The following is a 14,598-nucleotide window of genomic DNA, read 5'->3' on the forward strand; positions in this document are numbered from 1 at the left end:
TCTCTTAGTCTTAATTCCCCTCGTTTACTGACACACACACCAAACCCGAAAGTCAGTTGCCCTGTTGTTATCTTTTCATTCAGCAGCCTATCAGCCCACGGATAGAAGCTGTTCTTTACCCTGTTGGTGCGACTAATCATGCTTCTATATCTTCTCCCTGAGGGCAGAAAGTGCCGGCCAGGGTGTGAATCATCCCTGAGAATTTTCCTCACTCTCCTGAGGCAATGTTCTTATGCGGTGATCCAGCGGATTCACGGGAGAGCCCATAATATCTTGCGCTGTATTCACCACCCTCTGTAGGCACTTCCTATCAGTTGATGTCAAACCAGCGTACCACACTGCGATGCAGTATGAAAGGACACTTTCTATTGTGGATCGGTAGAAGGATACCAATATATTATTGATATATATAAATATATCAATAATATATTATTTATGCTCTGCCCATCTGGCTGGGTTTTCCCAGCCGCTCTGGGCGGCTTCCAACATCAGTCATTAAAAACTTCCCTAAACAGGGCTGCCTTCAGGTGTCTTCTAAATGTCAAATAGTTGTTTATTTCTTTGACATCTGATGGGAGGGTGTTCCACAGGGCGAATTCCCTACCCTAAAAAATATAGCTTTAAAACTTTTTGCAAAGAAAGCTTGGCCAAAAAGTTACCCTCAGGGTGCCTTCCAGTTTTACAACTCTATGATTCCGTGATTCAATCCCTCCATGGGAGAGAGAACTCCGCCTGAAATCCTGTAGAGCTGCTTCCAGACAGAGTAGGCCAAACTGGGTTTGATGGACCAGGAGTCTGACTCAACATCAGGCAGTTTCCAATGTTCCTATGTTGATGAGAGTTGAAGTCCACCAACATCTGGAAGGACCCCAGGTTCCTCGCCCTTGGAATAAGACAAAGACTCTCCTCCTGCAAAAGAGGGGAGTGGTTGTGGGCCGGAGCCGGTCTCCGCCTTAAGCAGGGGGCGTTAGCCCCCTGCCTCCCACTCACCTGGCTGGCGCCCACGCCCACGGGCAGGCACCCAACCAGGTGCCTTCGAGAGGGCGTGGACGGCAGCGTAAATCGCTGCTGTGCCAGCCATGCGGCCTCATTCTTCGTCGTCCAGTCGCGTGTCACCCACCCTCCACTCCCTTAGAGCTCAGGGTCTCAGTTTCTTTTGGCCTTGCTATGGACCTTAGGTTGGTCGCCCTGGTTGTCCGGGGGGGGGCCTGGTAGGAATTTTTCCATTTGGCATTTGGCTTTGTGGTTTTTTCGCCTACCTCGTAGCAATCGTCACAACTTTTGTGGTATTGGTGGGTAGGTTAGGGATTGGAATAATGTATTGTGGTGTGTGGAAGGGCTAGGTGTGGCCATCGCCTACGCCTTCAATTTTTGGGTATTCCGTTAAAGGAATCCGGCAGTCGTGTGTTCTGTCTGATGCCTGTGTGGTGGGAGGCCATGGCACGACCCTCGGTGACATCAGGGGAGAGCTTATAGTTGGATTAGCATCAACAGGCTCCACCTACTGGTGAATAAACCCCCCTTTTTAGACTCACCCCTCTCTGAGTGGGTGGAGTCAACTGACGTAATCCAATGCCTAAGCCAATACCTTTTCACTTGCTGTAATCAATAAAGTTGTGGCCTTTTCTTGCCCATTACCCTTATATCACGTGTCCGTGTGTTTTCATTCCTCTATGCGGGGATCGGGTCCTCGAACCACAACTCTGGGCTAGATGAGCCAGTGAGTTAGTTGCATGTCAAGTCCCCCTCCCCCCTTTAGAAATAAACACACAGGACACGGTATTTAAGGTTAATGGGTGAAAACGGCCACAACTTTATTGATTGCAGGAATTGAGCGGTATTGGCTTAGGCATTGGTCCTATCAGCAACCGGCTTCAGCCCAATTGCGTGAAGACCTGTACGGGTTAACCACCAGTAGGGGAGTCCTGCTGATGCACATCAACTAGGAGCTCCCCCGGGGTCACCGCTCGGGGGCGTGCCTTAGGCCACACCTCCATAGGCTTCGGACAGGGCAATGCCCCCCGGAATCCGTTTACCAGACTACCCTTTGCTTTGGGGGAAGGTGATGGCGCTTTCTCCCCCCCCATCTGCATAACAATACTCCTACCAATGCCTAACCGCCAATTGAGCAAAAGCTCGCCGCCAAGACCCTCAAACCTGCAACCAATTCCTAATTCCCAGAGCAATGTCATCCAACCAAATGTCATTTCCAGAATCCAAAAGATGCACGCCATTAGTGGCGTAGCGTGGGGGGTGCAGGGGGGCCGGCCGCACCGGGTGCAACATCTGGGGGGGGCGCTCACACTCGCAGCTCTCTGCCCCTACCTGGCTCACTCACTCTCTCTCACTGCAGTGCTGGCTGTGCGAATCTGATCCGAGCCGCCGGGTCGCCGCCCACTGTGGAGGGGGTGGGTGCCAGGCGTGCGGTGCGGAGAGAGAGCGAGGGACTATCTGGGGGAGGGACAGTGCAGCAGCCGCCCAGCGCAGCGCTGAGCGCGGGAGAGAACCACACCAGACCAGGCCAGGCAGCAGCAAGAAGAAGCTGGCAGCGGCGGCAGGTTAGGGGTTAGGGGGCGCAAATTACTTGCCTTGCCCCGGGTGCTGACAACCCACGCTACGCCACTGCACGCCATTACTTCTGTAGAGGGCCTCCTTGCTGTACTGGAAGCTGGGGTGGCCAATGACACCCCCCCCAGAGCTGCCACTCTACGCGCCACAGCCCGTTCCAAGATTTTTCTCACTTTATTCAAAGCGATTGGGCACCGGCCATCCCTCCAAACCCGCTGGAGAAGCAAACAGAGGGTGGACCACAGGCGCACTGGGCATAAATAGCCCAGGCCACACACCCCTGACCAGCCGATTGGCTAAGCATGGAGATGACGCGCCCGAGGATTCCCTCATTCTCACGGGGGCTGTGAGCCAGCCCCCACGTGCGTAGGCCGCAACCCCACCTCCTCTCCAGTTCAGAAGTGGCTTTAGCTCATTGCAAGTAGGCCAGCTCTTACTGGTACGCTTTCTTCACTTCTCCATCCCCTTTCCATTATAGATTCTGCTGGGGCAGAAATACAACACGTCCGTTGACTGGTGGTCCTTTGGGGTCCTTCTCTACGAGATGTTGATTGGTCAGTCTCCCTTCCATGGTCAGGACGAAGAGGAACTCTTCCAGTCGATCCGCATGGACAGCCCGTTCTACCCTCGATGGCTTGACAAGGACGCAAGGGACCTTCTTGTGAAGGTCAGGTCAAGGAGAGAGGGAGGCAGGGATGAAAGAAGGATTGGACTGGACAAAATCCCTTTCTTCTAGAATAATTCTCCCCAGCATTTCCTCATCTTTTCCTCATATGTAGAGTCATTTCCTTTGCACTAAATACGGTCGTTTTTCCTGATGGAATTTACTTTTAAAGATAAAATAAGAATTTATCTTTAAGGGTGCCTCCAGACTGCCTCTGTTTTGGGGTTATTCTGGAATTGTCAGTGGTGAATTTCCTTGAGGACTTCTTATTTTAAAAAAAGGTTTAAAAAATTGTTATTATTTATTAAATGTGTATACAGTGGTACCTCGGGTTACATACATTTCAGGTTACATACGCTTCAGGTTATAGACTCCGCTAACCCAGAAATAGTGCTTCAGGTTAAGAACTTTGCTTCAGGATGAGAACAGAAATCGTGCTCCGGCGGCGCGGCAGCAGCAGGAGGCCCCATTAGCTAAAGTGGTGCTTCAGGTTAAGAACAGTTTCAGGTTAAGAACAGACCTCCAGAACAAATTAAGTACTTAACCTGAGGTACCACTGTATCGCCCTTCACCCATAGATCTCAGGGCAGTCCACAACATAAAAATCCAAGAGAAAAACCACAAAATACATAATAAAAACAAGAAGCAAACAACAGTAAGTGCTAGGTTTTTTTAAAAAATTAGTGTTCTTTCGATTTCCAGCTTTTTGTAAGAGAACCAGAAAGGAGACTGGGAGCCAAAGGGAACATCCGCCAACATCCCTTTTTCCAAGAAATCAACTGGGAAGCCATTGAAGCGAGAGCAGTCGAACCCCCTTTCAAGCCTAGAGTGGTGAGACAGAGAGAAAAAAAACCTTAACCTTTCTGAGTTTCTTTGCTTCTCTTCGCAACTAAAAATGAATGATCCCTGCAGATCAGGCGGGAGGTGGTTGAGTTTCCTTGTTTGTGGACTCCAGATACCATGTTTAGACTCATTTTTTTTTATTTATTTTTTAGATTCAGGTAGGTAGTTGTGTTGGTCTGACGCAGTCGAAATAAAAATATAAAAATAAAAAATTGCCCAGTAGCACCTTATAGACCAACTAAGTTTGTTCTGGTATAAGCTTTCATGTGCATGCACACTTCTTCAGATGCACACGAAAGCTTGTACCAGAACAAACTTAGTCGGTCTATAAGGTGCTACTGGACAAGTTTTTATTTTACTTTCTTTATTTAGACTTTTTTTGTTTGCTTGTTTTTAAAATTATTTCTATGCAACCTTTCATATACCATATATATTTTTTAAAATGCCAGGGCAGTTTCAAGGATGATAAAACATTGTTGAACAAATACCATATCTGAAATATACTCGGAGTTGAGTGTGGATTTCATCCTCTTTATTCAGCTCATAGTGGTGAGGAGGAATGGAAGTTCCCCCAGAATGTCTGCTTTATATACATTATTTAAACAATGGGCCCCACGTGATTGGCTAATTCTGGGATTCTCCTGTAGGCCAATCAGATTGCGGATTCACTTCCACCTGGAGTTGGATTGGGTGGCTCCTGCGGACCAATCAGACTGCTGCATTCTGGATCCTATTGTTCTAGGACCAATCAGACTGCTGCATTCTGAATCCTATTGTTCTAGGACCAATCAGACTGCTGCATTCTGAATCCTATTGTTCTAGGACCAATCAGACTGCTGTATTCTGGATCCTATTGTTCTAGGACCAATCAATCTGCTGCATTCTGAATCCTATTGTTCTAGGACCAATCAGACTGCTGCATTCTGAATCCTATTGTTCTAGGACCAATCAGACTGCTGCATTCTGGATCCTATTGTTCTAGGACCAATCAATCTGCTGCATTCTGAATCCTATTGTTCTAGGACCAATCAGACTGCTGCATTCTGAATCCTATTGTTCTAGGACCAATCAGACTGCTGCATTCTGGATCCTATTGTTCTAGGACCAATCAATCTGCTGCATTCTGAATCCTATTGTTCTAGGACCAATCAGACTGCTGCATTCTGAATCCTATGCAACTCAGTACATAACAATATCAAACATCAGTTACAGTTGCAGCAGTGAGAGAAACCAGGGGGAGGCTGATCCATTAGGGCAAATGGGGCGCAACCCCACCAGCTTTGCCCAGCCCTCGCCTGTCTGTCTTCTTATTTACAACCTGTCCAGAAGTTGCTGCTGCTGCTTGCTAGCTGTCTTTCAAGCTTGCCTTTTGTAGAACTCAATAGCAGAGAGGATGGGCACAAAAGTAGAGCTCATTGGTTCTGGCGCCACCTACTGTTGGGCTCCTTTCCTTCTGCCCTATGGGTCCCAATGGCCACCGACCACCACTGCGGTCAGGAAGAGCTTGGGAGAATCACTAAAGGCTTGGAGGACTATAAATTCCAACACCCTTCATCCTGGCTGGGGCTGATGGGAGTTAGAGAGCCACAGGGATCCCTGTCCCTGTTTTTAAAGATGTTCAAGAGCATCTTCTTAATGCAGGGGCAGGTGCCATATTGCCCCCTCAAGGTTGCTGGACTCCCATCTGCCTAGCTGGTAGTCAGAGACGATGGGAGTTGTAGTCAAACAACAATATCTGGAAAACACCACATTAGCTTAAGCAATGTTTCTTAAACTTGGGTCTTTAGCTGTCGATGGACTACAGCTCCCATCATCCCTGACCACTGATCCTGCTAGCTAGGGATGATGGAAGTTGTAGTCTGCTGGAGACCCAGGTTTGAGAAACATTGTGCAACTCTCCCGCTGCTGTTTCTGATGCTTCTAACTCCGTTTTTCCCTCTTCCCTTCTGCAAGAAATCCCCGGGCGACTGCAGCAACTTCGACAAAGAATTTCTGAACGAGAAACCCCGGTTGTCGTGCGGGGACCGGAGCCTCATCAACAGCATGGACCAAAACATGTTTCAAAGCTTTTCCTTTACCAACCCCATCATGGAAAAGTTGCTCTCCCGATAGTCCAGTGCCCTGGGATCAAGGTGGCTTCAAGAACGACAACAACCAGGGCCTCCAAACTCCCAGTTGGCCAAAGTCATGCTTCTCATCAGACGACGGAGGTGGTGGCCTGGATCCAAAGGTGCCCTTCTCCCGGTGGAAAGTCTCTTCTGCTAACAGAAGGGCTACTTCCAACCTGGCATGAGAGAGGTGACCCCAAATTCCAGAGAAGTTCTTTCATTTGAAGAAGCTCTCGCACAAGATTTTGCACAAGCTCAGAGGCCAGGGCTGGAGGGCGGCTTCATTAGGCAGCAGCTGAAGGCATTCAATCAACTTAGTTGGTGTAGGGCAGGCTGCATGGCCCACATCACTGTGTCCTCCATCATCTGCTGCCAATTACTGCCTGCCGCCTGAGGCAGCCGCCTCACTCTGTCCAACGGGAGCGCCGGCCCTGCTGGGAGACGGTGATTTCCTCCCAAGCAAATGGGCAGTGGCAACAGCTGTGAGGACGATGGGGATAGCATACACAGGGAGGAAGACCCACTGAGAACATCTTCCCCAAAGTCTCCTGGAACTGGCACCGCACAAGCTCTTTTCAAGACCACGAGTTTTTACATGCCATGGCTGGCTAGCTTCCTCATTCACCATGTTTCATGCCTGGCAATTCAGCCCCTGACACACTGCACTGTGGTTTGACAGAACGGCACTAATACATTTTCGCCTCCTGCTATCTTCCTCATTCACCGTGTTTCACACCTGGCAATTCAGCCCCTGACACACTGCACCGTGGTTTGACAGAACGCCACTAATACGTTCTCACCCCCTGCTGGCAGTTGTTTGGATCTGAGCCACTGTGGTTTGCTGAATGGTGTGGATGTCCCAGGAGGAACACTTAAGAAGGGAATATCTGTGATAACATGGGGGCCTTTTACTCAGTTCCATCGTTCTGCCCTTCGGTGGTGAACCTCTGGTCTTCAGAGCTTATAAGGCCCAACAGGGATCTTAACTGGCCTGTGAGGATGTTTTCTCCAAACCACATCCACTGGCCTCCCCCCAAACACTGTACATGGCATCAGGGCAGATATAGACGTATCTGCAAAGGAGGAATGAGGACCTTAAAGTGGGCTCCCCATTATTCCCTCTCAGGACCAATCAGCTGATTTTCACTGACAGGGAGCCCCACTGGGATTGGCTGAGCCAGGGAGTAAGCCGTCAGGCATGCCCTCATTCAGCCAATGGGGTGGCCAGCTTTGATCAGCTGATGAGTCCTGAGAGACATCATTTTCCAGCAGTTTGAGTTCAAAATGCAGACAACTGGACTTTAAGGGTGATGGCTGCCAGTGCCGATCAGCTGAGAGACGTCATTCTGAAGTCCTTTTGCAAGCAGTTTGCATGCGAACTTGACTTCAACATGAGCCGCACCGTAGCAAATCCTCCACATTTCCGTTAGTGTCCCGATCTACCTCCTTTGTCCTTTCGAGATCTTGCTGTGATCCTGTGAGGCTTCTGCAAGATCTCAGTCTTGTGAGTTCCACCTCACAGGACTGTCGAGTCCCTGTGTGGTTTTCCTCACCTGTGAGAGCTCCTCCAGGTTTTTGGGCTCTCTCTGTGGGACTCATGAGATAACTCATTCTCGTTTGGCTTCAAGAGATACTGTCTGTTTCTCGTTTGATGCTTGCACTTTCCAAAGGTCATAGGTCAGCGGCAGAGAGAATGTGCTTTGCGTGGAGAAGGTCCCAAATTCAATCCCTGGTGTGGCGATCACACAGGGTCCCCAGACGTTTAACGGTCTATTGATCCCTGGGCCACCACTTTGCTCGCTTCCCCGCTGCCAGCAACCTGTTATTCTCTGGTAAAACACTGAGCCCAGTCAGTTGTTAAAAGTGAACCAAAAAAACCAAGTTTATTTTACAGACATTAACAAATTTACGGTTTCTCCGATAATATTCCTGTTGGTATCTTAACTTTAGTTTCTTTACCGGCCTATACCTTCCTAATACCTTCTGACTGATCATCTCAACTGTTTGACTGACTCCTCTTAACAAATTCTCTCACACACACACACACACCAGACTAGCCCAACCCACAGACTTATCTTATCTGTCTCTTCCCACTCCAGACTGTCTTCTCCACCCTAACCCTAACTCTAACTCTCCCAAAAAAAACCTCTGTGCTTAAACCTTATACAGTGGTACCTCGTGTTACATATGCTTCAGGTTACATATGCTTCAGGTTACAGACTCCGCTGACCCAGAAATAGTATCCCAGATTAAGAACTTTGCTTCAGGATGAGAACAGAAATCGTGCTCCGGTGGCACGGCAGCAGCGGGAGGCCCCATTAGCTAAAGTGGTGCTTCAGGTTAAGAACCGTTTCAGGTTAAGAACAGACCTCCAGAAGGAATTAAGTACTTAACCCGAGGTACCACTGTACACAGTTAACTCTGCCCCCTGGGTTCCCATTGGTTAGTCATTTTACAATTAGTTAACCCTTTCCCTATGAACCCAGTATGATGTCACACACCTAGGTGGGGAAACGCCACACCTGGCATCTCCAGTTAAAAGGGTGGAGGTATCTTTCTTGTCAGGGACCTGGGAAGATAAAAACATAAGCAGAACCTGCTGGACCAGGACAGTGGGCCATACGGTCCAGGATCCTGTTCTCACAGTGGCCAACCAGATACCAACCAGTTATAAGCTGCCTTATGTTTACTCCGGTCATAGATCCATCCAGCTCTGACAATGGCTCTCCAGGATTTCAGACCAGGGTCTCTCCCAGAGCTACCAGGATATCATAGAATCATAGAATTGTCAAGTTGGAAGGGACCCCGAGGGTCATCTAGTCCAACCCCCTGCAATGCAGGAATCTCGGCTAAAGCATTCATGGCAGATGGCCATCCAACCTCTGCTTAAACACCACCAAGGAAGGAGAGCCCACCGCCTCCTGAAGGAGTCTATTCCATTCTTGAACAGCTCTTACTGTCAGAAAGTTCTTCCTGATGTTTAGTCGGAATCTCCTTTCTTGTAACTTGAATCCGTTGGTTCGGGTCCTGCCCTCCAGAGCAAGAGAAAACAAGCTGGCTCCATCCTCCATGTGACAGCCCTTGAGATATTTGAAGATGACTCATATCTCCTCCCAGTCTCCTCTTTTCCAGCCTAAACATACCCAGCTCCTTCAACCGTTCCTCATCTTGGTTTCCAGACCCTTGATCATCTTGGTTGCCCTCCTCCGCACATGTTCCAGTTTGTCCATATCCTTCTTAAATTCTGGTACCCAGAATTTGACACAGTACAGTGGTACCTCGGGTTAAGTACTTAATTCGTTCCGGAGGTCCGTTCTTAATCTGAAACTGTTCTTAACCTGAAGCACCACTTTAGCTAATGGGGCCTCCTGCTGCTGCCGTGCCGCCGGAGCACGATTTCTGTTCTCATCCTGAAGCAACGTTCTTAACCCGAGGTAATATTTCTGGGTTAGTGGAGTCTGTAACCTGAAGCATATGTAACCCGAGGTACCACTGTATTCCAAGTGTGGTCTGACCAAGGCAGAATACAGTAGTGCTATGACTTCCCTTGATCTGGACACTAGACTTCTGTTGATGCAACCTAGAATAGCGTTAGCTTTTTTGCTGCTGCATCACCCTGTTGACTCATGCTAAGCTTGTGATCGACTAAAATCCCTAGATCCTTTTCACATGTACTACTGGCAATCCAGGTGCAGCTGGTTCTTCCTGCGTAAGTGTAGAACCTTAAATTTGTCCCTATTGGAATACATATTGCCCAGTTCCCCAATCTGGTAAGATCATCTTGAATCCTGATTCAATCTTCAGGGGGTTGATCCTTGGAACCTTCTGCATGCAAAGCAGATGTCCAGCCACTGAGATATGGACCACTTACATCAAAAGGTGATGTTCGCCATCCTTCGCATAAGTGTGTCTCATGAGGTGGCATAATTAAGACCAGAAGTTCCATGCCTGCTGTATATCTTGCCTTAGCCATAGCCTAACTTATTACTCTGCCCAACATCGGGTGGCACAGCCTCTACTGAGAAGGACCCCGCAAATTCCACACAAATCTATGTGGCCCAGCCTTCCCACTCTGATCTTTGCAACACACAGCTCTACTGTTTGCCCTGCCTATCATAATGATGGGCGTTTTGCTCATATGTACATAGGACTTCTAGTGGTGCTCATTCAATAGGTCTCCATAATCTGTTGTTGTTTTCCCCCTCTGGTCAATGGAAGAGCTCTCTGTGTGTGCATATTCCTTATGGCCGGGTTGCAGTGTTTAATTAAATTTGTCAATAATACGGATTTTTGGAAAACTGTTTGTGATGTTTGTACAGGTAAATAAAATGTTGTCCACGGTAATGGGAGCAAGTGTTTTCGTAGGGAGACCAAAACAGATAATGCTCATATTGGCTGCAGTGAGCTGTTCAGTAGTACGTTGCATCAGAGCTGGCCTTAAAAGATGTTCATTTCTGAAAGCGAAAAGCATGATATGAAGTTTTATGTCGGTCTATAATAATAATAATAATAATAATAATAATAATAATAATAATAATAATTTGTTTATACCCAGCCCATCTGGCTGGGTTTCCCCAGCCACTCTGAGCGGCTTCCAACAAAACACTAAAATACAATAACCTATTAAACATTAAAAGCTTCCCTAAACAGGGCTGCCTTCAGATGTCTTCTAAAAGTTTGGTAGTTGTTGTTCTCTTTGACATCTGTTGGGAGGGCGTTCCACAGGGCGGGTGCCACTACCAAGAAGGCCCTCTGCCTGGTTCCCTGTAACTTGGCTTCTCGCAGCGAGGGAACCACCAGAAGGCCCTCGGCGCTGGACCTCAGTGTCCGGGCAGAACAATTTCTCACTTGTCGTCTTGCTCGAGAGGTGATGAGGAAGGTTACCTCTTTCTCTCTTGAAAAATACATCTGGAGGAGGAAATTGGAAGGACGCCGCTCTTCCCCGCTTCCTCTTTCAGCTCTATGGTCTTTTCAAGGTTCAGGTTAACTCTACTGGATCCATCTTTTACCTAGATCACTTTGAAAGGTTTAGCATGTGAACTTTCTATTTCTCTTAAGGGGAGGGGGCTGATCCTGAGGTGGGGAGAGAGAATTGACCAAAGGGAGAAACACCTACAGCACTCAAATTTCAAAACAAATGTCGCTGGTGAATGTAGACTAGGGGTGGCTAGCTGTTTTTCACCCGAGGGCCACATATTAGCCTCCCAAGGGCCACATATCAGCAGAGAGCGTGGACAAAAGTAGGTGTGGCCGCCCTTCACGGTCAGAGGCAGGTAGCCATGCTGCCACCCAGAACCTCCTTCAGCGAATCCATCCAGACCAGCTGAGGAGCTGGGGTTGTATCAGCCCATTTCTGTTCATCAAATGATCAATCTGATTACCAGGAAAGGAGACAAGTGAATCCCCACCAGGGCTCTCTGCACTGCCCATCTCATCGCTGCTGTGTCTGCTTTCTTTTTCTGCTTTTTGCCTCCCCTGTCAGAATTGGTGGAATCTTAAGCGGGGGAACAAAACAAAAATGCTTTAGGGGGATGGATTAAACCCTCTCTACTGGGTGGCACTGTGGGTTAAACCACAGAGCCTAGGACTTGCCGATCGGAAGGTCGGCGGTTCGAATCCCCGCGACGGGGTGAGCTCCCCTGCCAACCTAGCGGTTCAAAAGCACGTCAAAGTGCAAGTAGATAAATAGGTACCACTCCGGCGGGAAGGTAAACGGTATTTCCGTGCGCTGCTCTGGTTCGCCAGAAGTGGCTTAGTCATGCTGGCCACATGACCCAGAAGCTGTACGCTGGCTCCCTCGGCCAATAAAGCGAGATGAACACCGCAACCCCAGAGTTGGTCACGACTGGACCTAATGGTCAGGGGTCCCTTTACCTTTACTGGGTGTTATAAATCCTGGTGCAGACAAGGCTGAGCTGCTTGGACCACTGGTCTGACTCAGTAGACTTGTTCACACATTGTCAGGCATGGAGAGTCCTCCCTTCCCTTCTGTAACTTCACAGATGATGATGATGATGATGATGATGATGATAATAAATATTTTATTTATACCCAGCCCTCCCCGGCCAGAGCCGGGCTCAGGGCAGCTAACACCAGTAAATTACAGTAAAAACATAATAGGGGAAGGGAACCAATTTAAAATACAGGTCAAAATGCCATTTAAAATGCTACCTCATTTTAACAGTAGCCCATACATCAAAACCATAAGGGGAGGGAAACATAAGAGTCAGACTGAGTCCAAACCAAAGGCCAGGCAGAACAGCTCTGTCTTGCAGGCCCTGCGGAAAGATGTCAAGTCCCGCAGGGCCCTGGTCTCTTGTGACAGAGCATTCCACCAAGTCGGGGCCAGTACTGAAAAGGCCCTGGCCCTAGTTGAGACCAATCTAACCACCTTGCAACTTGGGACCGCCAAAATGTTGTCATTTGTGGACCTTAAGGTCCTCCACGGGGCATACCAGGAGAGGCGGTCCCATAGGTACGTGGGTCCTAGGCCGCATAGGGCTTTTAAGGTCAAAACCAGCATTAATGAATTAACCAGAATTAACGAGCAGCTGATAGATTTATGGTCCTTTTATTACAGCGTCATGTTGCAAGCACAAATACACAGCTCTCCGCAAGGTGGGCAGTTGCCTAGTCTAATCCTCCTTCCGCAGCATTTTGGGCGCCAATGGGAAGTTCCTCCCTCCCTCTGACTCCTTTGCTCTCTGATACATTCAGACCTCCGAGTCCGAGGTGGGGGGTTCCTCCACGTTCTCAAGTGCCGCCTCATCTAGCTGCCCCCTCTCTTCTGGTTCTGTCGTCATTATCTCGTAACTGGTTAACGACTCCCTAAACTGTTCAGCTTAGCCAGTGTGGTGTAGTGGTTAAGAGCGGTAGTCTCGTAATCTGGTGAACCGGGTTCGCTTCCCCGCTCCTCCACATGCAGCTGCTGGGTGACCTTGGGCCAGTCACACTTCTCTGAAGTCTCTCAGCCCCACTCACCTCACAGAGTGTTTGTTGTGGGGGAGGAAGGGAAAGGAGAATGTTAGCCGCTTTGAGACTCCTTAAAGGGAGTGAAAGGCGGGATATCAAATCCAAACTCTTCTTCTTCTTCTGCCTCTCACTTTGCTTCTGAACACGCTGTGGACAAGGGGGGGCGATTCTGCCCCCTCCAGCTTTCCATTGGAGAGAAGGTGGTCTGCCGTAGAATGCATTCCCCAGAACTTGTCTTCAGACCATTCCCTGACACACATTGTACTGAACGCAAGTACAAACTGTTCCTACGCATTTGCAAGTGTTTGCGAAAGATTGCACACTGCTTGATTTGCACATCTTGCCTGCTGCGTACATGGGACTCTGTGCACCTTGGAGATTACATGTGCATAACCTTGCACACCAGCTATTTATGGGCACAGGCACACAGAGCACACCTGTTGAATGCAACATGTGAACACCACTGCCGTGTACATGGGTTGCACACTCAAACGTAACGTGTGAACACAATGCTAGACATCCTCCCTGACTGCCACTAAATGGAAATCCCAGGACACACCAACAAAGGAAGAGTGGATTTGTAAATTAAGTGAGGATATAGAATTGGCAAAATTAACTTCAATTATAAGATATCAATCAAATCAAAAGTTAAGAATGGAGCGGAAGTATTTCAAAGATTATATGTCAAAATATTGTTCTAAAAGTGACGTGCTGATAGGCTTAGAATAAAAAAGGTAAGCAATAACAAAACCAATAAAGAAAGATGTGGGCGGAGGAGTTGGCACATGAGAGCATCATGTGTAGGGGCTACTGATGCGATTGCAGGGCGTTCAACTGCGTTTCGAAAAGATCTATTGTCCTGTGGTGCTCTTGCTTTTACTAAGCAGTGAGTCAGCAGGAAGAAAGACACGAGGGGAGGTTGGGTTATTTGAGAGTCATTTCAAAAGAAGCAAGGAAGAATGTGAAACGGCTCTGGTTCGGCTGAACTGCAGCGCTTACAAAGACCAAGAATTTCACAAGGATTCAGAGAACAAAGTCTTTGCAGTGCAGGAAGCACCCCAGAACAAAAGAAGTGTTTCAGGGAAGCCGCCCTTGGCACGATGCCAGCACCACTTTTGCAATCATTGTCATTTTTCAGACGCTCGATGCATATAGGGTCTCCAAGAAACTTTTGATGCATGGGGGGGGGACGACAACCCAGAACAATATGCTGCTAACAATAACCTCTAAAGCAAACCCAACAAAACATCCGCAGAGAAGAAGAGTTTGGATTTGATATCCCACTTTATCACTACCCGAAGGAGTCTCAAAGCGGCTCACAATCTCCTTTCCCTTCCTCCCCCACAACAAACACTCTGTGAGGTGAGTGGGGCTGAGAGACTTCAGAGAAGTGTGACTGGCCCAAGGTCACCCAGCAGCTGCATGTGGAGGAGCGGGGAAGCG

The 14,598-nt window shown here is 48.4% G+C and overlaps 1 protein-coding gene and 1 long non-coding RNA gene across 3 annotated transcripts in view; both read left to right on the top strand.

The window, feature by feature from the left end:
• The window catches only part of PRKCQ (protein kinase C theta), a 61,111-nt gene extending 50,584 nt beyond the window's left edge, over positions 1–10,527 (top strand). The window contains exons 16-20 of the mRNA XM_083572752.1: positions 3,047–3,235; positions 3,935–4,063; positions 6,029–8,015; positions 9,134–9,449; positions 9,670–10,527. Coding sequence (XP_083428878.1) covers positions 3,047–3,235; positions 3,935–4,063; positions 6,029–6,187 — 477 coding nt within the window. The 3' untranslated portion in view covers positions 6,188–8,015; positions 9,134–9,449; positions 9,670–10,527. The remainder of the gene's footprint in view (positions 1–3,046; positions 3,236–3,934; positions 4,064–6,028; positions 8,016–9,133; positions 9,450–9,669) is intronic.
• Positions 1–14,598, top strand: part of LOC310743135 — a 252,921-nt gene that overhangs the window by 90,812 nt on the left and 147,511 nt on the right. The gene's annotated exons all lie outside the window — the stretch shown is intronic.

Source organism: Podarcis filfolensis (genome assembly GCF_964270895.1).
Source record: "Podarcis filfolensis genome assembly, chromosome: 10".
Lineage (NCBI taxonomy): Eukaryota > Metazoa > Chordata > Lepidosauria > Squamata > Lacertidae > Podarcis > Podarcis filfolensis.